The sequence below is a fragment of the Oreochromis aureus genome, linkage group 20 (genome assembly GCF_013358895.1).
Source record: "Oreochromis aureus strain Israel breed Guangdong linkage group 20, ZZ_aureus, whole genome shotgun sequence".
NCBI classification, from domain to species: domain Eukaryota; kingdom Metazoa; phylum Chordata; class Actinopteri; order Cichliformes; family Cichlidae; genus Oreochromis; species Oreochromis aureus.
This window is the reverse complement of record NC_052961.1, coordinates 28,452,653-28,474,820: the sequence shown is the minus strand read 5'-3', so window position 1 is coordinate 28,474,820 and position 22,168 is coordinate 28,452,653. Positions and strand designations below refer to the sequence as shown.

The 22,168-nt window shown below is 43.1% G+C and overlaps 1 protein-coding gene across 2 annotated transcripts in view; it reads left to right on the top strand.

Annotated features, from left to right (window-relative positions):
- Window positions 1-22,168, top strand: part of agrn (agrin) — a 252,900-nt gene that overhangs the window by 166,388 nt on the left and 64,344 nt on the right. For both annotated transcript variants that reach the window (XM_039604628.1, XM_039604629.1), the window contains 3 exons: window positions 192-401; window positions 4,693-4,896; window positions 14,216-14,437. In XM_039604628.1, coding sequence (XP_039460562.1) covers window positions 192-401; window positions 4,693-4,896; window positions 14,216-14,437 — 636 coding nt within the window. The remainder of the gene's footprint in view (window positions 1-191; window positions 402-4,692; window positions 4,897-14,215; window positions 14,438-22,168) is intronic.

Sequence of the window (22,168 nt, the reverse complement as noted above, 5' to 3'; positions counted from 1 at the left end):
TTAAACGAGATCTGCAAATTGTGTCTAACTAGGTGAAAACTGTTCTGTCATTTATTCGATAAATGATAGCGTGATTCAGAGAATGGGATTCTGTGCCTTAGCAAAAGTGACAAACTGTCATTTCTTCCTTGTCGTATTGTACTGTATGTTATGCTGTACTGCAGTACACATTCTTAACTCTTTCTCCACAGATCCGTGCAAAAACGTTTTGAACTGCCGCGTGGAGCCTCTCACCCGCCAGCCGCTGAAATTTGTGCCACTCGAGTTGTGCCCCCTAAGCGATGAGCCTCTGTGTGCCAGCGATGGCCGGACGTACCCCAGTGAGTGCGCTATGAGGGCTACGGGCATCCAGAAAGGCATCACACTCAGAAAGATCCATGCAGGACAGTGCACAACGCTGGGTAAGGATGAAGCGTGTTGTCTTTAAAGTGTGCAACCCTTTCAATACAGATCCCAAAACATCTTGGAAATACATTTAGTGATGCAAGGGATAAAAATACTCAAATGCCATGACTTAAAGGATTATCTTATGCTGCGTGAAACAGAGATTTAGCAGACCTTGCCCTTCTCTTCCTGTTAATAATCTAAAAGAATGCAACATAATAAGATGAGATGAATTCAAATATTGTAATTTATCTGCGTGCAGGTATAACAGGGAGTAGCCATTTGTCTGTCTAGGTCAGAAGTGTTGAACATAAGGCTCCGGGCTCTGAATCTGTCCAGCAAAGACTTCAATCTGGCTCACAGTTTCTGGTTTTGGAAAATGTGAAGGAGGGCATAGATTCTGGACTTTTTAATGAATTTTAATAGTTTTTACTTTAGCTTTTCTTGCTCACAGAGACCTCCCCCATGGCCAAAGGTTTGTATTCTTTCACTATGAGCTATAGAAAGTTCAGTTTCTACAAATTGTTTCTACATTTCTTTCATTTCTACAGCAGCATTTCTTTATCGTGTAGAAAACGTAAGAGAAACTCTTGAAGTTGAAGTTTCTTATATTAAGCAATCTCCTGCATTAATTGTGTAGCTAAATGAAAGGGCAGTTTCGCTGGTCCGGCCCACTTAAGATCAAAACTGACTGCATGCAGAAGGAGTCAGACATCCCTGCTTTTGGTCTTTTGTTATTTGACTTTCAGCCAAATTTCTGTTTCGTGGTATTTCTAAAATTCAACAATATTGGTACGTGACTATGCAGAAGCTCTGTTAAGTCTCATTTGTAGTCTGTTGTAGGCTGACCAATCGTATTTGAGCAGCCTTGACTTGGAGTCTTAAAAACAGCAGACTTGCTGTAGATCAGGGCTGGGCAACTCCAGGCCTCGAGAGCCGGCGTCCTGCAGGTTTTAGATATCACCCTGGGTCAACACTCCTGAATCACATGATTAGTTCACTACCAGGCCTCTGGAGAACTTCAAGACATGTTGAGGAGGTCATTTAGCCATTTAAATCAGCTGTGTTGGTTCAAGGACACAACTAAAACCTGCAGGACACCGGCCCTCGAGGCCTGGAGTTGTTCTAGTAGCAGACAAAGTGACATAAATTTAAATGTCTTGTCTATCTACTGATATCTACTGATATACGAGACTTTACTTTACTTACTACACAACTGTCTGCTTGATTTCAGAATCTGCATGATGGGAAACTTTGTTTGCAAATTTATTACAAGGGCTGACTAATAATAACAGTGAAGTCTGTGATTCAGTCTGGACAAACCACTCTATTGAAACCCCAGCAAGAAAAAGGACAACAAGGAAAGCATGCAGCCACTGAAAATGTTTGGCTTGTCGGGGTTATATATATATATATATATATATATGCGTGGTATATATGGTATCAGTGAAACCTTGCTATCGTATTACCATATATTATGCAAGAATTGAAATACTTTCAGCCAATGTTTTAACACATACAGGTAGACTAGCATCAAAATCAAACTTTGAAGCTGTGTTCCAGAGAGATAAATTACTCCCGGGTCTCGGGGTCTGTATTGTATCCATGCTAGCACTAGCCTCCTCCAGCCTGATAAGAGCCCCCAGGGCTGTTATCTGTGCTATTACAACATGAGGTTTAGGCCGTAGTCAACAAAGAGCTGTCAGCTTTTACTGTATGTCTGATAGCCATCGGAGGAAATCCAATTTTCCTGCTGTGTTGTTACTGAAGTCCCACAAAGCTACAGCTCTGCGGGTTTACAGCAGTAATGTGCGGAGACCCCCACCCATGTATTAAAACCCCCTGACAACACCAAGGACAGATCACCGCAGGACGTCTTTTGGTATGGTCAGCAACAGAGGCTGATACAGCCCGGTTCTTCTCTCTGCTCCGCTTGACAGGCCGATGTGAGCGTCAGGGCTTAAAATTGCCCAAATCCCAGCCTAAGTAGCGTCGTGTGTGCTGTATGAGAGTGTGTGTGCATGCAGACATGTTCATGCATGTGAGCAATACGATGGACGTCTTTTTTCTTCCTTTTTTCCTCCTCTCTTTCTGCTCTGCCTTTTCAAATGAAAGAATAATTCTATTTGAAACAGAGATCCATGAAATCATATCCCTAAGCAAATTACAAATTGGTAACTAATGAAAATGGCCATTTCGACTTGTAACCATGACATTGCACATCCTTGTACCCCTTTCAGTCTGATACAGCACCGATGTAATTAAGTGTGGCATGACAGGCTTTTAAAGAGAAGAGAAGAAGGAATTGAATTGGTGTACAAATTTGATCCACTGATCAGGAATGGAATAAATTCAAGTGCCTCCAGAACAGAGGCTTGCCTCAAATTGAATTTTCTCACTTCAGTGGCAAATTTGCCATTTCACATTACCAGTATTTCGCTTTTTCTTAATTTCCACAGTAGATTTTTGCTTAGTGAGTCAAAATGGTATGACTTTAATAGTTAAGACTTAAACATGACCCTAAAATGAAATTCATGATTATTCTTGAGCTTTTTCTTAAAGTTATTGCCAAACTTTATTATTAAAGTCAGAGGGGAGCACAGGCATGCTGATATAGTAAGGTTTTTAGGGGGTATTTGCAGTCTTATTAGGTGTCCCTTCATAGTGCAGGCTACTAGGTTTGCTTATTTTTGTTAACAGCAAACCAGAAAACTAAATGGAATGCTAGAAATACAAACAGGCCGTTTTTTTCTTTTTAAATATCATTTTTGGGGCATTTTAGCCTTTATTTGATAGTAGAGTACTGAAGATAAACAGGAAAGTCGAGGGAGAGAGAAGGGACGTACAGCAAAGGGCCGCAGGTCAGTCTTGAACCTGTGCTGCTGCACTCTAGCCGTGAAACATATGGTCACCCACTCACCCACTGAGCTAAACTGGCTCCCAAACAGGCTTTTAAACTGCAGCGAAAGCTATAACTATTATAAAAAAAATATGTCTAATAACTCCTCTGGTACTCACTCTTATTCATCCAGCCACTACTCTTGGCTTTAGCAATCATTTCTAGTCAATTACTCCCTGTAAAATGTAATGTGAACTTACTTTGTGGACAGTTTTGTCGCCTAATGTGCGTAGAACAGATAACCTGATGTAACAGATGGTTTGTTGCACAGAACCATCTGGGAAGCCATCCTTGTTTGTTATAGGGAAGAAAACAGCACAAAAAATACACGGCAGATGACGAGATGAACCTTCTGTATGTCAGTGTCTACTTCAGGCGAATGTCAACCAGTCACATCAACAAACCACAGCTAGAATCACAGTAACTTTGTAAGAACATCTTCTTCTTGCTCATACAAAGCTGATTGGTTCAAACCACTGCAGTCACCTGACAAGACTGAGTCTCTTGTGATTGTGTCTTTTAAGAATCCAGCATCCAAGAAAGGTTATGTAATAAATTAAGCATCAAATAATCTACTTGACAAGAACAAATGTGGTCCGACTTCTTTTTAAGCACTGGTGTGTTGGCTGATCTGAGTATGTCATTCAAATGTAACTGGAGTCATTTGTAATCTATGAAATAACTGTATGTTCCAGCGTATGTTGTTTGTCAGAGATCGACAGCGAACATGGGCCTTCTGCAGATATACTGGAAGTATTGGCAAATAGTGTGCTGCAATCATCTTTATACATGCTGTAGGGAAAGATGCTTGGTGTAAGGCCAAAATGCAATCATCACAGCCTTTGCCCGACCCACTGGCTCCAGCTACATTGTTTCCAATACTTTCGCCACTTTTTGCAGCACATGTAGCAGAGTAGCATGCCGGCTAATATATGAATCTCTGATGTGTTTCTTTCATGCATTTCTGCAAAAGCCTCTGCTAACATCACCTATCTCCATAAACAGTAAACATTCATATAATTACTACTCGGGTGATTTATAGCCTGGTTTATGTCCTTGGTTGTACCAGCAAGTTAACACAGCAGGAAGAACAACAGGTTGACACTTCTCTAGCTTCAATTTTTTTGTTGTTGTTATGTTTGCTAAGTACCTCTTCAGTGCTTTCATCTGTGATGATCAGTCTGTCATGCTGTTACAAAATTGGCAGTTGGAAACTAAAAAGCCTAATCAGTGTCTGCACACATTAAAGGAAAAAAATGAATAAGTGGGTGAAAGCAGATGTTCACACATAGAGCAAAAAAGGGTCACTGAATGGTGGGTCTGAAAGGGGGGAAGAGTTAAGGTAAGGTTAAGGTAGGGTTATCCCCTGTACAATCCAAAGATGCTGCATTGTTTTGTTTTTCTTGCAGACGGATGCAACGACTGTCCCTTCTATGGTGTGTGTCTGGTGGAACAGCTGAGCGCCCGCTGCTCTTGTGATCCCATCGAGTGTGACGGCACCTACAAGCCTCTGTGTGGCAAGGACGGTAACACATACACCAATGACTGTATGCGACGCAAGGCGGAGTGCCTGAGCAAGACCCCCATTGCCACCAAGCACCTAGGACCCTGTGGTGAGTAGAGCTGGAGACTGCAGAAGGGTGGGTGGTGACGTGGTGGTGGGGGTTCCTCCCTTTTTTTGGCTTTCACACGAACCAGTGCTGAATCCCTGTCTTGGTGTGTGTCTTTCTCTGTGTATTTGTAATCAAAATTCAGTCTGTTTTTCCTGAAGAGTCTAGGCCGGTGGTACGTTCGTCTGTACTTGAAACTTTCCTGAAAAGTATCTGAAACGGTTGGGTGATGTTCTCTGAGTTGGGGGAGGGGTGGGGTGTACATTCAGAAAGGATGGGTGTGCCAAAAAACAAAAACGGTGCCTTCAATTCGTCATCCGTTCACCTCCCATCCATCTCCTCACCCCTGTCACGCTTCATCCCAGCATCTCAAACAGACAACCAAAACGAAACGCCACCTTCATGTTTCATTCATCCGCCCTCTGTCTTCTGCTCCTTCACTGGTGCCAGTCTTCCACTTCAGTGGCTTTTGTCGTTTTTTCCTCCCTTGTCTTTGTCTTTTTGTCTTGTGTGCTCTTCTTGTATAAAAAAAGCTATTCTTTCTTGTTTCAGTGCGTCAGTCAGTCTGTCTGTCTATGTCCATTTGGCCGGCTTCCCGGTTGTCTGGCTGCAGGTGGCGAGTGGGGTCACCCAGTGGGCGACCTCATCAAGCGGATTCTGAGGGGTGAAGCCCTTCCCCTCGCTCCGTGCGGACCTAACAGGAGGGGTCTTGTACTGCTGTCTTTTTCCTCTCACTCTTTCTGTCTCTCTGTGTGTCTTTGTGGCATTAATGTCTTTTCTTTCTGTTTACCCTCCTGCAAAGATGTGATCCCTGAGGTTGGAGAAGTCTCCCTCGCTCCTCTCTGTGTTTTATTTTCAACCTAACTAAAAAAAGAAAGCTTTCACCCGTTCCCACCTGCCTAACCGATGCATACCTCTGGTTAATCTCCTATTGCATGTTCCAAAGTGCACGCCAGATCCCAACCTAACAGCTTCCCAAACAATCCCTCCCCGCTCCATCAATCAGGATTGTGTCGTAAAAAGCTTGCAACAATGCACAAAACCATGTGTAAGCATGACTCCTGCAGTAGGGCTGGAGTTCAGCTGCATTTTAATGAAACATTTTATATCCTACAAGGTCTTGAAAATATGATCATTCAGGTATGTGAGGATTTAAAATTCATTCCTGGATTGAACAGAGACCCAGTGAAGGGCTGGAGCTAAAAAGAGACCTGACACAATGAAGTATATAGTAGCAGTAGTAGTTCTACTAGTAGTAGTAATTATAGTTTAATCATATTTTACACAGCTTTTTTTTTAGAATGCATCATTTAGCTAGAAAATTAACATTTTGTGCAAATCTGCATTTATGTCTTTAGAACTGATGTTTCTAAATCAGAAAAATGAAGTCACTTGATTTTGCTTTGGCATAGAGACTGTCTAGTGGAGAGCATGTTAATTACACAGAGAACATCCTTAGTGAAAGCATTAAAAGACTGTAACACAAGAGGTTTCTCCTGTTGTATATCAACTTCTTAACGGTCAACACCATCGCCACAACCCTGCCTATCCTTAACCACCCCCTTCACTTTAGTTTACTTGCTATAATTTCGCTGTTAAGCTCAAACCGTCTCACGGTGGCACAGATATTGTGAAAAATAAATGATTTTCAAAACATTAAACACTGTAATTGAACAAAATCCGATTTAATGCGGAGCTGCCCCATATCAACATTCTTGCTGGTGAAAGTCTGCCAGCCGAATGTATTGTGAATTGCTCTTTGTTAATAAAAGAAGAATGAAGAGATTTGTTAGCCTCTAAGCTTAGTGAGCCAACCTTAAGCTGCACACACTTCATTCGAGGTTCGGTGTGTAAAGCAGGTTGGCAGAATTTCAACCGATATCATAAGATGTTCAAGGCCCATTCTGTTCTCTGCACTGACACGCTCTGTCTAGCGTGTTTCCTCGTGTTAAGGGGCTGATTTAAAGGGCTGATTCACCCAAATTAAGATGACATCTTTTTTAAAGCTGTAGCGCAGAATGCACTGATATTTTATCATACGTCATTTACATGTCCGAGTGTCTCTGTGATCATTTTTAGAGGTGATTTGAAGACCTCGTCTTCAGTTAATCTTTTTTTTTGCTCTTTCCCGTCACAACGCTGATAGCCCAGCATGCGTGATAAAGCTGGAGTAATCTGCTCATGCTGTTTGGTGTGACATTACCTCAAACAAGAAATCCACCCAACAGACGCGTTGTGTAATCACGTTCAGAGTTGCTGTCCGCGTTTTCATTGTTGTTGCGACAGAGGCCGATAAAACGAGAGAAATCCGTCCATCCTCTAGGCGCTGGGGCGAAGCTGAATACCAAAGTTATCTCCAGTCGTCAGCGTCAGGAGACACCAAAACTCATTTGCATTATTCGGCCGTCTGAGCTGTGAATAAATTAAATAGTGGAAATGGCAGCGCGAGCGCTTATATATTTTGCTCTGTTTCATTATTTCTGGCAAATGCTGCCTCAGTTCAGCCCCCCTCCCCTCCCTCGTTTGTTTCGCTATTTTTTTCTCCCTCCTCGCTCTTCATCCTTTCCTCCCTTCCACTGCGCATCGCAGCCGTCAGCGGATGGTAGTATGTTTCTTTAATGCATTTTTATTGACATTTGCATATTTTTCAAAACAGAGCGCCACAAACGCCACCGCCCCCCGATACGGTTTTAATTAAACATCAAAAGAGGCAAGCCTAGGTGCCCACTGAGACTGTTGGTTTAGTCAGACAGATGATATGCATGCAAGGAGTGTGTGTGTGTGCGTGTGTCGGTGTTTCCATGTGTTTAATCACATTAGAACTTTCTGTCTTAATTTTTCTTTTTCTTTCTTTCTTAAATGAAACTATATTCAACCTTGTAGCGTGTAGATTTCTCGCTGTAAAACAAAAAAGACTCACCTGACAGATGCACATAATTTAAGGATGTGACCATCTTCCAAACTGACTTCCAAAGCACTGAGTTCTCTTAAAAATCAATCGATAGCCTATCAGAACGCACGTACCAACACACTTGCAGCCATGACAGTACTGTCAAAGGTCAAATCAGAATGAGAGCTGTGTCAAACAGTCCTACGCACTCAGTCGCCCACCATGTCCAGACTATAAGCAGAGTTTCATGTATCTGATCAATTAAATGAGTGGTATTTAATAATTTTTGAGGTTTTCATTTCATTCTCTTGTTTCATTGGTCGAGTGGTGGGTTAGGCGGAGTGATCGATCACTCTGCCAGCTGTCAAACGGATGAAATTCTCCAGTTTTGACACAGTCGTAAATCTCTTCTCATGTGGGTGACAGCCCTTAATGTCACCCCTCCCCTGCCGGTACTCACCCCCACAATGGATTGTGCTGTAAAGAAACCCAACATGTCTATAACGTCCTGACGGCTGTCCTCCCTAGGGGGAAAAAAAACAAATTGATTGATATCCAAACCTTCAATTTAGAGATGAAGAGACCATGTGACGTTTAGCTGATTTACTTAAGTCCAGACAGAGTCACAAATCTTCCAGATGTCTGTAAACACGGAAAGGACTTTGCAGGAAATGAATCAGAGCAGGCTGCCGAGAAGGAGGACGGACAGGTCAGATGCCTCGGTTTCTAAGATGGAAACATAAGAGTGGTTTGGCACCAACAGAAGAAACGATGTATCCACTTTTAAAGCGCTTATTTACTGGACTTTGTGTGACTTATTCATAGACCACGTTGCACTTCTACAGTACACACACACAGTTTTAATAGCAGGTTAAAACATAATTGCAACCCCGCCGTGCAGTCGAACTTGCCTTCATCCGACGTGTGAATAAAATACAAGAAAATATCTACAGTGGTTAATTTGAGATTGATTGTAAATCTCCACAGATGGCCTCCATTAAGTGTTTCACACTACACAAGAATATTTTTAGGCTAATGCAATGAAACCTGTTTTTCTTCCTCTCTGTCCTCTATGATGTCAGCACAGCAGGGTATCGGCAGAAACTAAGCAAGGAAGTGTGCATGTAGCGTGGTCTGTTTCTGCAGAAATGTTCTTGTATTTTCAGCTATATTTAGAGGACCGAGCAATGATGGGAGACTCTTTGATGTTTGAGTCTATTGTATCCCGATTCTATAAAATTTCCCCATTGATAAAGGTGATACGAAATAACAGAGCAACTTAAAATGATAGCTCCTGTATTTATGAAGTATATTTGCTATGCCTTTCTGCCAAAAAAGACGCTGAGTCAATCTGAAGCTGAAAACCAACAAAGCAACAGGAGACAGCCCATTAATTGGAAGAAAATATCTTTTCAACAACTTTTTTCCCCCCATAAATGATTGTGCTTGTTAAAATGCCTTTAAAAAAAGGAATCTATTTATTTGATATGAGGGAACCAGACTGTGTGTAAAATTAATTACTTTTGCAGTGAAAATGCATAATTAAATCTTTGCTTTCTCTCCTCTATCTTGGCCCAAAGTTGCGCTGCAGCTTACTTCCTGCCCAGCGGGCATGCTATTTTGGTGCATATTCAGTAGTAATCAATGGAAAAGACTACAGGAGTGCATACTGCTCACCACATGTCCCTGGAGCCCGTTCATGTACTAGCCTCACGTCTGGTATTAACAGAATACGAAGTAGAGAGGGCCCTCTGAATTGGTGGTTATGTTGTTCATAAAACAAAAATACAAGCAGCAGTTTTGCTTTTTAGCACATAGAGGAGGATGATTCAGTAAAATCAGTAACACAAGACAGCCTATTAGAAACACACACGCACACATAAACAAGGAGTGAACAAATGAAGGAGCTGGTTTTGAGGACACAAAATCTTTATCTCACACGAGAGAGAGGGAGCGAGCGCTCACAATCACAAGTGCAGAAAAGCTCACGCAAGTGCAAGTTGCTTGAAATGTGTTGCCTGTCGCCTCTGGAGGTTAACACAAAATCACTCAGTGGAAGACACATTGTCATTGACAAAGAGCTCTGCAAAGCAGGAAAGAAAAAATCTGTCACCTTAGGTGTCAAGACTTTGTGCAGAATATTTTATCATTTGCATGTTTATTTGATGAGCATCTCCCCCCTGCGCGTTTGTGATTGGACTAACAAACAGTCGCGAAGCCTGAGTGTGTAAGTCAGCCTGAGATCACCAGTGCTGTTATTGCTAATCAAGTTAATTAGAGGAAGTGCCGCGGGAGCCTGATTGACGGCAGCTAGGGACCGCCGGTCCACTTACTGCGGCCCGCAGGCTGTCATTGAGCAGAAATTGCAGAGAAATGTGGGTCAACGGGGTGTCAGGAGTGACTTGAGGCGGGCTTGGTGTTCCGTTGGGGTGTGATCAGCCATGCAGTTCTTCCAATTTCAACAGTTTTCTTTTCATTTTTTTTTAAATGTCTTCCTAGGCCTTCCTAGTGCTGTAGCTCCAGATTTGATTGGAGATGCAGTAAGTGATGCGAACTGGTGTGCCATTTTTTCTTTACTTTTTTAAACTTCCTGCAACATACACATCCTAATGACTAGATCCCCACCTTTTTTGGATTAGACAGACAATGTTTGCGTATCATCTCATCTCTGACGGATACATGCCAAAAGATCAGGGGATCCCAGCTTGTGTTCCCCCCCCATGTTATTTTTGCTAGTCTCTATTTTGAAGAGCAACACATTCTTAGTTGTACAAGCACAAAGAGGCTTCGACTCACCTCCTGCCTGTGATAAGTATTCAGTGGTAGACAGACACAGCCTGCGGGTATGCCTTTTGCTGTATGCTAATATAGCCTTTTCTCTGCACCTCCCTCTCCCTCGACTAATATGATACATAAATGTTTTTAATGTGAGGGAGGCAAAGGGAGTCGGATCAAAGCCCTGGCAGTGGAGACACACAGAAGGCGGGGTTTTGCTGCAGATTGGCTGCACCCTATTGGAATCCTGTGTTGTAATGGGTTGCAGTTGTAGGTGATTATTCCTGCCAGTTGGCCACTGCAAGCATCACCTGGATTACACTGATTCACTGCCCTGCATAATACAGGGAATGATTTGGAATTGCACACAGACCCGAGGGGGGAAAAGTCCAATTAACATATGTATGAGCTGAGCGGAGATGGGAGGAAACGCTCGCCAAAATAATCTCCCAGCATTTCAGCGACATGTTACGGTGGGGTTAACAGTGTGGGCCCGCTCACTGCAGCAGCCACAGTCACAGCTGAGTCTGACCGGAGCGCGCCGTGCCATCGCGCAACCTAACAAGGAGCCGTTAAGCTTTAGAAGCAGCACCGTGGTGTCCTTGGCACTTTATCTGTCATATAACTCCACTAAGTGGGCAATAATAAGACTTCAGGCAGACAGGTAAGCAATCAGGGAATCAGAGGAACGTGTCCTCTCAATATTTGACGTGGCCTGCTAGTGACACTGCGGCCTAACCCGAAGTAATCCCCTCCTGAGTCCTGAAGTGGGGGCATGCTATTAAAATACCACACTAATTAAAATGGATAAATTTACATGCCTCCTAGCAGGAGAGGATACAGACTGAGGTGACACCCAGAATGTAAAGTCCTCTCAGCCGGTGTGGTAGTACAGAAACAGAGCAGATTACACACTAGCAGAGCTGAATCCTTGATTGGAGAAGGAAAAAAAATAGAGGGAAAAGTATTCGTGCCTTTTTTCTTCTCCTTCCACTTTTCTCTATGGCCATGAGAGACAATTCACTGCACCTGCTCAGCCACTAAAACAGTGCCTTGGCTACTGTGCTATGTGTTTGGCACCTCCCATCTAACTGTCAAGCTAATTTTCATGCATAAAATAGAACAGTTTAAAGCCAGAAACTATGGTGTATTCTGGACTTGCCTGAGAGAAGGACTGATACATGCATGAAGAGATGGATTTTTGTATTTGGGAGAAGACCAGAGAGCGAAAGAGAGCTGGAAAAGGCTTGCGAGCGACCAAGCTTAGGCCTGCCATTTCAAAGCTTCTCCCTGCATCCAAGGGAAAGTAAAAAGACAGCTTCATTTTTTTTTTTAACTGTGTCACAAGATTTTTTTACACTTCGGGGAGATTATGTCTTTTTTTTTCACCCCCTTATATTGTCTCCAGTTAATAAATCAGGCAGAAATTTTGCCCCCCAGAGGTGGAGGATGACAAAAAAAAATAGTTTTGGAGGGGAATTCTTTCATCTTTTTTATGAGTGTGAAACAAAGAGAATGGGAGACAAAGGCCTTATCGGAGGCTGCAGTTGTGTTTTAGGAGCCCGTCCTTGGGAAGTGGGCTGGTGAACTTTAATGCAGGCCAAGGTTGTACAGTTAAGCTCGGATCACTAGCGTACAACGGTTACACACAGTTGGAGACACACACACACAGACACAAGGCGTTGAAATGAGATCACAGGGAATCAATTGTTTTTGAAGCGGCACCGAATTAAGCGGCATTGAGCAGCTTTCATATTTATGTGGCACCTCCGAGCTCTTTTGAAAAGCCAGCTCGCCTTCCCAACGCAGAAATCAATAACGGTGTTTCACCCTTTAATCTGAAACACTCACCCTCGGAAATGAGAGCGCCCGCGCCCTCGCTCGAGATCGGGAAAGATTTGCTCAATTACAGCCGCAACTTTGTGGGAAAACAGTAGGCGGTCGTGGACAAACTATGTTACATCTGCTTTCATTTTTATTTTAATATCTGCACTTCAGCTCAGGAGTGATCATAATTCAGACAGATGAGCCAAGCGATCTGTCTTATGTAGATAACACTGATCTTTATCCCACATACCCCCTTTCTTTCATCAGAGTGCAACAAGCTAATTGCCACCGTCTGCGTTATCAGTTGATAATTTCCCCCCCGTGTTAGTGCTACGAGTTGAGGCTCAGCTGAATATCCCTGAGCTGATAAATGAATCATGGGGCTTCGCACATGCCAAGTCAGCCCCCCACCCACAACACCCCCGTGTTGCCATCTAATCCCATAATGGTCTCAATAATGATGGAGCCATGGGTGGCGTCATTACAAAGGGCAGTTTCCATGACAGCACCTCTACTCATCTAACCAAAGCTCACACGAAAGGTGGCGCAGAAGGAGGAAGCAAGTTTTGTTTTCGCTGTGGTTGTGAAACGGCACCACTTTCCATTTCAACCACGGCTTCTCATCAGAAACTATTTGATGCCTCCGTCTGCGTTTTCCTCTAATCTGCAGACACACCACATTTAGCAGAGGGATCCGTTCCTCATGCGTGAAACTTTCTAAATGAAAACCACTACGGCGCCAGGCTATCATCTTTCGCTCGCTCTCGATACCAGAGTGCGCACCATCCCACCTAAGGCCTCAATCTTCCGACCGTCGAGCTGAGCCGGCAGCGCTCGCGCACGCACGCCGGCGCCCCCGACTCAGAGAGCACACGATGCCATATAATATTTTCCCTGGTACATAAAGCTTTAAAGAAGTGATGGGATGGGAGGCTGTGATCAAAGCGTTGTTCACGCCCATTTTTTTCGTCAGGTTTTCACTCTGTTCTGATCAAGTCAGGTTTTATCGGCCCGGCCTACACCCATCTGCCGCTACCAGAACCATGGGTGCAAAATCCAGTCCTCGTTTTAATGAAGTCATGCTGGAGTTAGCGTGTGAGGAGGAAAGACTGAGGCAGACACCTCTCTCTGATGTTCACATTTCATATCTGCCTCTGCCCAGGAGCTTGCCTTTTTTGAATTATTAAGCAGAGGGCTCTTTCTTCTTTTCGCCTATTTCTTTCTCTTTTTAATTCTCTCTCTCTCAGAAAGCACACTCTATCCCTGGTGCTCTTCCTTTTCTTGCTCCTGCATGTCAGTTCAACCAGCTTTGGCTGAAGCAATGGCTCTCACTGAGATGCAAATGGCAGCCTTTGAAGGGGCACACTGGGAACGTCAATTAATCCAGGCGTTTACGCGCAGGGAAAAAAAAAAGGCAGTGCAACCATTGTTCGTAGGCTGTTTCATCTCTATTGTGCTACAGGGCCATGTTTTTATCCACTGTCCTCGTGCCACCAGATTCCGTGGACTCTTCAAAGATTCAGGATACATCAGGATAGGTACAAAGGCAAGGAAATGACATAGGAAACTGAGGAAGTTGAGGTGACACAGGAATAGGGCTGCATTGCATATTCCATCATATCTCTGTTTCTCCCTAAACCCTTTCTAACACAAAAACCGGCGCTTCTATTTGTAGCGATATTCTAACTTACCTCACTGTCACCTGTGCCCTTTTGCAACCCCAGACTTCTCTCCAACCTCAACTTTATAATCTCCCCGACCGCTAAGGCTATACTGTTTGCCGCCCCCTCTCTAACTGTGATCTCTGTCTCTTGGGTGGTCGGCCTTCAGATCTCAACATACCGAGCCCGTGCTTGCATGTAGCGTGCAGTCACGGGGCAGAGTGTGTGGTCAAGAACAACGAAGCGGTGTGCGAGTGTTCCGAGGCCTGCCCGCAAACGTCCGACCCCGTGTGCGGATCCGACGGCCAGACCTACGGCAGCCCCTGCGAGATGCGATTGATGGGTTGTGCGCTGCAGAAGGAAATCAGCATCCAACACAAAGGACCCTGCGGTGAGTACTCACTGTCACAAAACCCAAACATAAAAGTGCTTGCATCTCAGTAATGAATTTCAAATTAACGTCATGCTCGTACGGTCACATTGCTCCATGCAGTCAGTTATAGTGAGGAGACATGACTGCGAAACAGTGTGAATCATAGCTTACAGACATGGAAGGATCTCAGAATATAATTTAGCAAATTAATTAATAGCACCACAATGCGGAGAGGCAAAATTATAATCCACAGACGTTAACAATTAGCACACATAACTTTATATTCATGCGTGACCCCACTGGGAGCCGTTTCAAATCCAGCAAAGGCAAATCAATACTTAACAGACTGATGAATTTCATGATCCCTTGTCCATTACTCTTTATCTGTTCCTCTGTGCTCATCATCAGCCCTTCTATAGCAACACCACAACTCCAATTTGCCTGTTTTGACCTTTAAGTGAAGATGCACTTTGCTTTTGATGAAACAGAGCGCGGTGCATATTTTTCCGTAATTGGCTACATGAGTCACTTGGCTTTGTCTTGCACTGCCGGAGTATCAGCTAGTCATTAGTATACCAGCGACAGCGGAGCTTCAAGTGGTAAAAATGTCTCTATACCCACTATGCTGGCACACGGCCATATGGACAGGTTTCTGCAGCTTGGTAAAGCCACTCAGTGAGTACTCTCAGTGGCGTAATGCCATTTTGCAACGCCAATTTTCCCATGGACTCTAATTGGTTATTGAGTATTCTTGCTTGTCTACAATCAAGTCATTCACTTTTTACTCAAACTGGGCAGAAGTACCGTGGCTGTTAGCCCCATGGCCAGACTCTCTGTGTAACTCAATTTTAATGCAATAGATTTTTTTTCCTGCATATTTTGACAACAACAAAAGTCTGTTGGCCTCTGCAGTACTGTATTCGTGGATGAGATGAGCAGTTTCAAACATGATCAGTGCAGCACAGTCAGTTTGCTCTTCGTGATCTAAGGTGTGAAAACAATTTATGGTTGTTATTTATTTATTTATTTTATTTTTTGTACAAAGGAATCAAAATCTTTTAACAGAGCTCGATTTTTTAGAGTTTTATACTTAGAATGACAGAGTTAGTTCCTGGAGAGGTGCTATGTGGACTCTCTGCCTGCCTGTGTACTACATCTGTCATCCTCCCCTCCCAGCTTTCTCTTAATTGAACTCCAGCGTGTAAGGATGTATGCCGGCGAGAAACAGATCTAAAGCAGTGTTCAGTTGGTGGGCAGGCACGTCAGTTTTGCGCACCACACCACAGGTAGACGGCTCGGAGTCCCTCGGCGGTAATGAATAGTCTTTATTTTAAAAAGCTAGAGGCAGGGCGAGCTGGCGGTGCTGAGGGACTCTGTGTGTAATCCAGCACTATGGATGGGTCTTGGCTCCCAGAGGAACAGGCCTGCGTCAGCGCAATGGTGCCATAAAAATGCTGAGGCATTGGCTTGCCAAGCGCGAGCCAGCCGAGAAATGATGGCGATGATAATGTGGGTTATTTCTGGGCTGTTTGCACAGCTTTACTGGGCTTTTATTCAGCACCATAACAACTGACTGACTTAAGCTATTATCTCACCTAATTATCACCGGCTATTCCCTTCACTAATATACTATACAGGTTCACGAAGCAGAAAAGGAGCGAAACAATATGTGCTGCCTTCAGGTGGAGTCGGAAGAATAGGAATTAAGTGTTAAAGATATATGCACAGAAAGAAGGTGAATAAAATGAGAATGTCTGACCTTTGCACTGCAGAAGGCAGCAGAACTGGTGATAATTAGGCTTACAAAATATACAGACTGTGCAAAAGTCTCGAGCCCTCCCTCAATTCTTTAGATTTTATTTCCGAGGAGCCAGACCTTCTTATATATATGTTTTTTCTTTATCAGTAATTCTCCAGAAGCTCTTTCATCATTTTTATTTGGACAGTGGCTGTTTTTTCACACATTTTCAGTCCATACCTTGTACCTGACCATTTTCAGATAAGTGTTTTTTGCTTGTTAAGCCACTTAACACTGACTTATGAATCATTCAAACAGAAAAAGCATCTTGTATTGTCATCTCCTGCTATGATTTACTCAATTTCAAACCAAAAAGTTGATTAACAAAGAGTTATTATCTGACAACTTTAAGGACAACAGAATAATTGGCAGGATTAAACAACTACGGTAGATCAATTGTAGCTAAAAGTCATGTCCTTAAGAAATAGAAAAACAATAAGAAGAAATAGAAATAGGAACCGATCCAAGATGCATCTGGACCTTCAGCTACTGCTCACCAAACCTTCATCAGAAATAGTCCCAGTGGAAGGGTAGCTTTCAAGAAGCCATCTTTAAGTGAGGTAAACGGTGAGAAAAGGCTGAGATATGCCAAATTAAACAGGAATTGGACTGAAAAGTGAAAACAGGTCTTATACATCAGGATATACATTACTGTACTGTACAGAGGAGGTCAGTAGAGAGGTGAGTGTCTACATTCATCTGTAAAACATGGTGTAACCTCTCTAAACAAAATGCCAGTGTAACTGCCAGTAAACGCATACCTGGAAAGAAAAGAAAACCCACAGTGGAACACCATCAGTCATGGATTGTCCTCCCCAGAGCCTAAACCTCAACATTATTGAAGCAGTGTGGGATCATCCTGATAGAGGATAGCCTGGAACAAAAGGCAGCCAAGATCCAAAGAAGAGCTTTGAATGTCCTTCAAGAAGCCGGAAGAACTATTCCTACTTACAGACATTACAGAAAGTTTACATAAGAGAGTTCAGGCTGAGTTGAATAATAAAGGTGGTCATACCAAATATTAACTTTCAGCCTTATTAGAACTGTAACACCTCAAACTTTACTGTTGCCTTACATTGTGTATTTCCATGTGTATTTGAATTTGTTTGAATAAATCGGTGCACCTGTTTCCCATTTTCCTAGCAAAATATGAAGAGATGAGGGGCGGCAGTACTGTAGGTCTTTATATTATTTCATTTATATGATTTCCTGAACACTCACCAAGGAAAGGATGCATTTGTTTACTGTTGCCGTTTTGTTATTTCCATCCAAATGCTCTATAGTGTGTAAGCTGTCATATTTATGGCTGCCAGGCTCAGAAGTAGGAGCTTAGGTGAGGCTGTGAGGGTAGCAATAGTGTAACGGGTGAGAGAAGTGCCACAACAGGGAACTTAACTGTGTGTGTGTGTGTGTGTGTGTGTGTGTGGGCAGCTTATTGCCTCTCATGGGCCCAGACATAATTTCATTTCTATCCCTCCGGGCTGGAAACATAGTGGTTATCTATATGGCTCAGGTGCAACCTGATAGCAATATGAGTGACATTTGTTATTATTCAGAGATTTTTCCTCCTCCTGCATTGGAGTGGCGGGCCACCTTGTAACAGGGGCTGGAAGAGGTACACTTGGTTAATAGACCCCCCAGTTGGATATCAGTCACCCCAGGAAAAAAGCCCATTCATGCTGACTACCCAAACAGATGAGAGCAGAGGTGCCTGAATCATTTGAGAAACGGAAATAACAACTTCCCCTTTTTTCTCCCACAGGTGTTGGAAATGATATTCTCAGTTGAGTAAGAAATATAGGTCACAGAGGCAGCCTGTGAGAAAGAAAACGAGAGAATAAAAGAGGGCAGAGGGAAAGAGGGAGGAGAATGTGATAAATGTTCAGAGGAAAGGAGATGGAGGTAAATAAGATGAGGAGGTGCAAAGAAAGTGGGGGGCAGAGTTAATAGTGTACTGGCCAGGCATGCATCAACAGGGGGGTTGTTATCACCCAGGCATGTTCACAAGCCTTCAAAACACAAAGCAACATGCTTCTTTCTGTTTAATCCTGAGGTACTACTCCTCCCAGACCCCCTCAGCTGCAGTTCAGGTGTTCCCCAGTAAGGATATCCAAAAAAATGCTGTAAAGCTGGAGGGTCTTTGTTGTTGTTTTTTCTGTTCAATGAGTCAGTTCTTTATGTTTTCAAGGACACTTTTCTACCAACCCGCTCCTGTTCCTCCTTCTCACCTTCAGCTCCACAAACACTTTGTCCAAACACAGCAGCACAAACTGTCAAAGTGCAAAGTTGCTAACATCAGATCTCTGGGACTTCAAGGGGACCTTGACAAAATATTAGCAGGTCCTCATTTAAAAGAAGGAAGAAAGGTTTCCTTTGATAGTTAAAGACGTGAATGGAAAATAGAAAATGCGTGAGGATATTATGAAACCCTGATTCCATAAAAGTTTGGATTCCATGTTATTAAAACGTTAATACAAACTGAATGCAATGATTTGCAATTCTCATAAGCCAGTGATTTATTCACAGTAGAACATAGAAAACACATTAAATGTTTAAAATGCTCCATTTTACTATTTCATGAAAAATATTAGCTCATTTTGAATTTGTTGGCGACTGCAGGTCTCAAGATGGTTTGTACATGGGCAACAAAAGGTTGGAAAAACTAAGTGGTACTAAAAAGAAACAGCTAGAGATTCATTTTACAATGGATTAGGTTAGCTGACAATATGTCTGTAACATGAGTGGGTACAAAAAGAGCATCTTAGAGTGTTTCTCAAAAGTAAAGGTGGGCACAGGTTCACCAGTCAGGAAAAAAAGACATATACAAACTTCAAAATAACATTTGTCAGTGTAACATTGTAAAATCTTTGTATATCTCATAGTCTAGGGCAGGACTGTCGAACTCCAGGCCTCAAGGGCCGGCGTCCTGTAGGTTTTAGATATCACCCTGGGTCAACACTCCTGAATCAAATGATTAGTTCATTACCAGCCTCTGGAGAACTTCAAGACATGTTGAGGAGGTAATTTAGCCATTTAAATCAGCTGTGTTTGATCAAGGACACAACTAAAACCTGCAGGACACTGGCCCTTGAGGCCTGGAGTTTGACACCCGTGGTCTAGGTTATATTAAATCTGATGGGACAAGGAGGAAATTCAGTATGTGAACCCCACAATCTTCAGGCCCTCAGGTGGCACTGTATCAAAAACAGACATGAAAATCACTGCCCAGGCTCAGGAACAGTTTGTTTTGGGTGCCACCATACCTCATTTGTTAGGCCATGCAACCATGTTCAGCTTGACCTGGACCTTTTGCTTCATGCCATGCCAGTATTACCGTTTTAGAGAGCACCTTCAGACGGTTTAGAAACATACTGTAGATTTCACATATGCCAAACTGGTGTACCCCAGCCAGAGTCTAGATTAAGCACACCTTATTGCCAGACTCATGGCAGACTTGCTCTGAATGGCGAACACTCTAACTCCCGTGATCTGAGTGCCAGTGCTGCCTAAATGGTTGCCCAAATGTTATTAAGCATATCTAATGATCAGCCCATCTCCATACTCACAGCTGGCAGCTGTTTTTGGACCAGAGAATGGTGCCATCTTTGAGTCTTTATTGGCCTGAATCATCCTGCTGTAAAGGCAGAACTAATTTTAGCTGACTCTTAAGCTATTTAGTTAATATTTGTGTCAGGTTTTGTTTTTTATCAGAACTCACACAAAAAGGCTTTAAAATATCTTACTTTGATCTTGGACAGTGTGTCATACTCTATATTTCTCTAGGTTCTTGCGGTAGTGCGCCTGAAAAGCATTTGCATGAGATGAAAGATTCCCTGTTGTAATATCTCCCAGTCTTTATTGTCATGTCTGTGTTTCATAATGGCCAGACAGACTTTTTACCTTAAATTTTGAACTTTTAATGGTTGCGAGGTTGCCTTCAGAAACCACTGAAACCCAGAAATGGTGATGACAGACTTGGAGACGACTGATTCAGAGATCAGACATGACAAAAAGTACACATCCTAACATTATCAGTAATGGCAACAATTCTCCTCTCTTTTCCTGGCTTTGAACTGAGGCTCCCCTCTTCTGTCTGTGATGCATGTTGTCTGGAGGATCAGGCAGTGCAGAGAGCCAGGTGCGAGGGCCAGGAGCTGATAAAGAAGCGAGGCTACTATCAGGACACAGGGCCTGATAAAGGACAACACTCACCACTTCCACTTCCTGATTTATAGCTGTCTCAGCCACAGAGGATCCACGACCACAGCAGTCCACTTTTACTATGTTTTATGTTTATTTATTTTTGTCATAGAAAACCTGTGCAGGAGAGATTCTTTTTTTTTCTTTTAGGAACAAAAACAACTTCGAGAGCTCGGATTAAAAGAGCAATGCACGTAATTGTTAAGTACTCTTAGCCATTAAATACTGACAAAAACAATAAAGGTACCTCAACATTGCACCTGCAGGAATTTGCTCCCATCCTATAAACAAAATGCATCAGTGAGGTCAGCCACCGACGCTGAGGTCTGGATTGCTGTGTGACCGAGATGATAGCAAGAGTATTGAACGGGTCTGTGCTGGTCAGGTCTTCAACAGCAAAATAGTGTAAAGGTCCTTCTGCAGAGAAAAAGTGACATGTTGGAAAAGGTCAGAGCAATCCAAAAACTGTTGCAACAAACTTGGAGCCTAAAATATGATTATAGAAAAATGTCATCGGGTGCCAAGGCACTCAGATGTCCCCAAACTCAAGACAGAAGGCCACACTGTGAAAAATAGCCCCAGAGCAAAAGCACACATGAATTTAGCATAGACAGGTGCCCTGAATGTCCTGCTCGTGCAGTTTAATTTAAGCATGTCTTCTTAGAGCTGATCGTTCCACCTCGACAGAATGAAACGTTTGCTCCTACAGGCTCCCACAGGCCATGTACTGTACATCAAGTGCCACATTTCCTTGCCATATCCACTTCACAGTGGATAGCTGTTAATCAAGAAAGCAGTAGATGCCCACACTAGATGGAGAAATGAAGGAAATGAATGGCTCTAAAAGAGTAATAAACAGATTAATAATGTGGAGGGTTCCAGCAGCCAGCCTCGCCTCTCTCAATTAGTGCTAAATCAGCGGTGGGTATTAGCCTGCCCCTAATTGAATGTGATAGTGAGCTGTGCTAATGCAATCCTCCCAGTGTAATTGGTGTCAGAGGAAAAGGTGTCTATACTACTAGCCTTTTCTGTGTATGAGGACTTGGATTTGCCTTCTCATTTGTTTCATGTCCCCATGAGGGCTCAGTCAGCACCCTGGGCATATCTGAGCCTGCCCTGCTGTTTCTTTTGAGGGAAACGTTGTCTCAGTCAATCAGTCAAGAGATGAGCTAGATAAATCCTCATACTAAAATCAAGGATTTCAAAAGCTCTCTTCGCTTTTTTTCTGGTAGCATCTGACGACAGAATACAAATGTTCTCAGCTTGATTCTGACTGAAAAGCGGTGGAAAAACAGCATATTTTGGGCCACATATGATTAGCCTTACAATCTTACGGGAAAGCGTGATTTGTCACACTCAGTTGAGGCTAGTTCTTTTTAGCATCCGCTGCTGAGAAGGCTTCCCAAAAAATGGTGCTGGCACCATGCTTCCCCATGGGAGTAGCCAGTATCTGGCTTTCACTACTTACAACAATTGGTATTCCGGCCAAGGAGTTCAATTCTTGTCTCATCAGAGCAGAGAATCGTTTCCTTCATGCTTTCAGAATGATTTAAGTGTAATTTGGCAAACTCTAGCACGGATGGCCCTCTTGTGGATTTTACTCAGGACTAGCTTCAGTTTCTGACCACTCTCATAAAGTCCTGATTGACTGAGTGCGGTTGACCTTCATCTATTTTTGGTGACAATTTTCAAAGCTCGTTGTGTTCAGCTATTTAGTTTCAGTTCCAGAAAGACTGGTTTTGGGTGGCTTG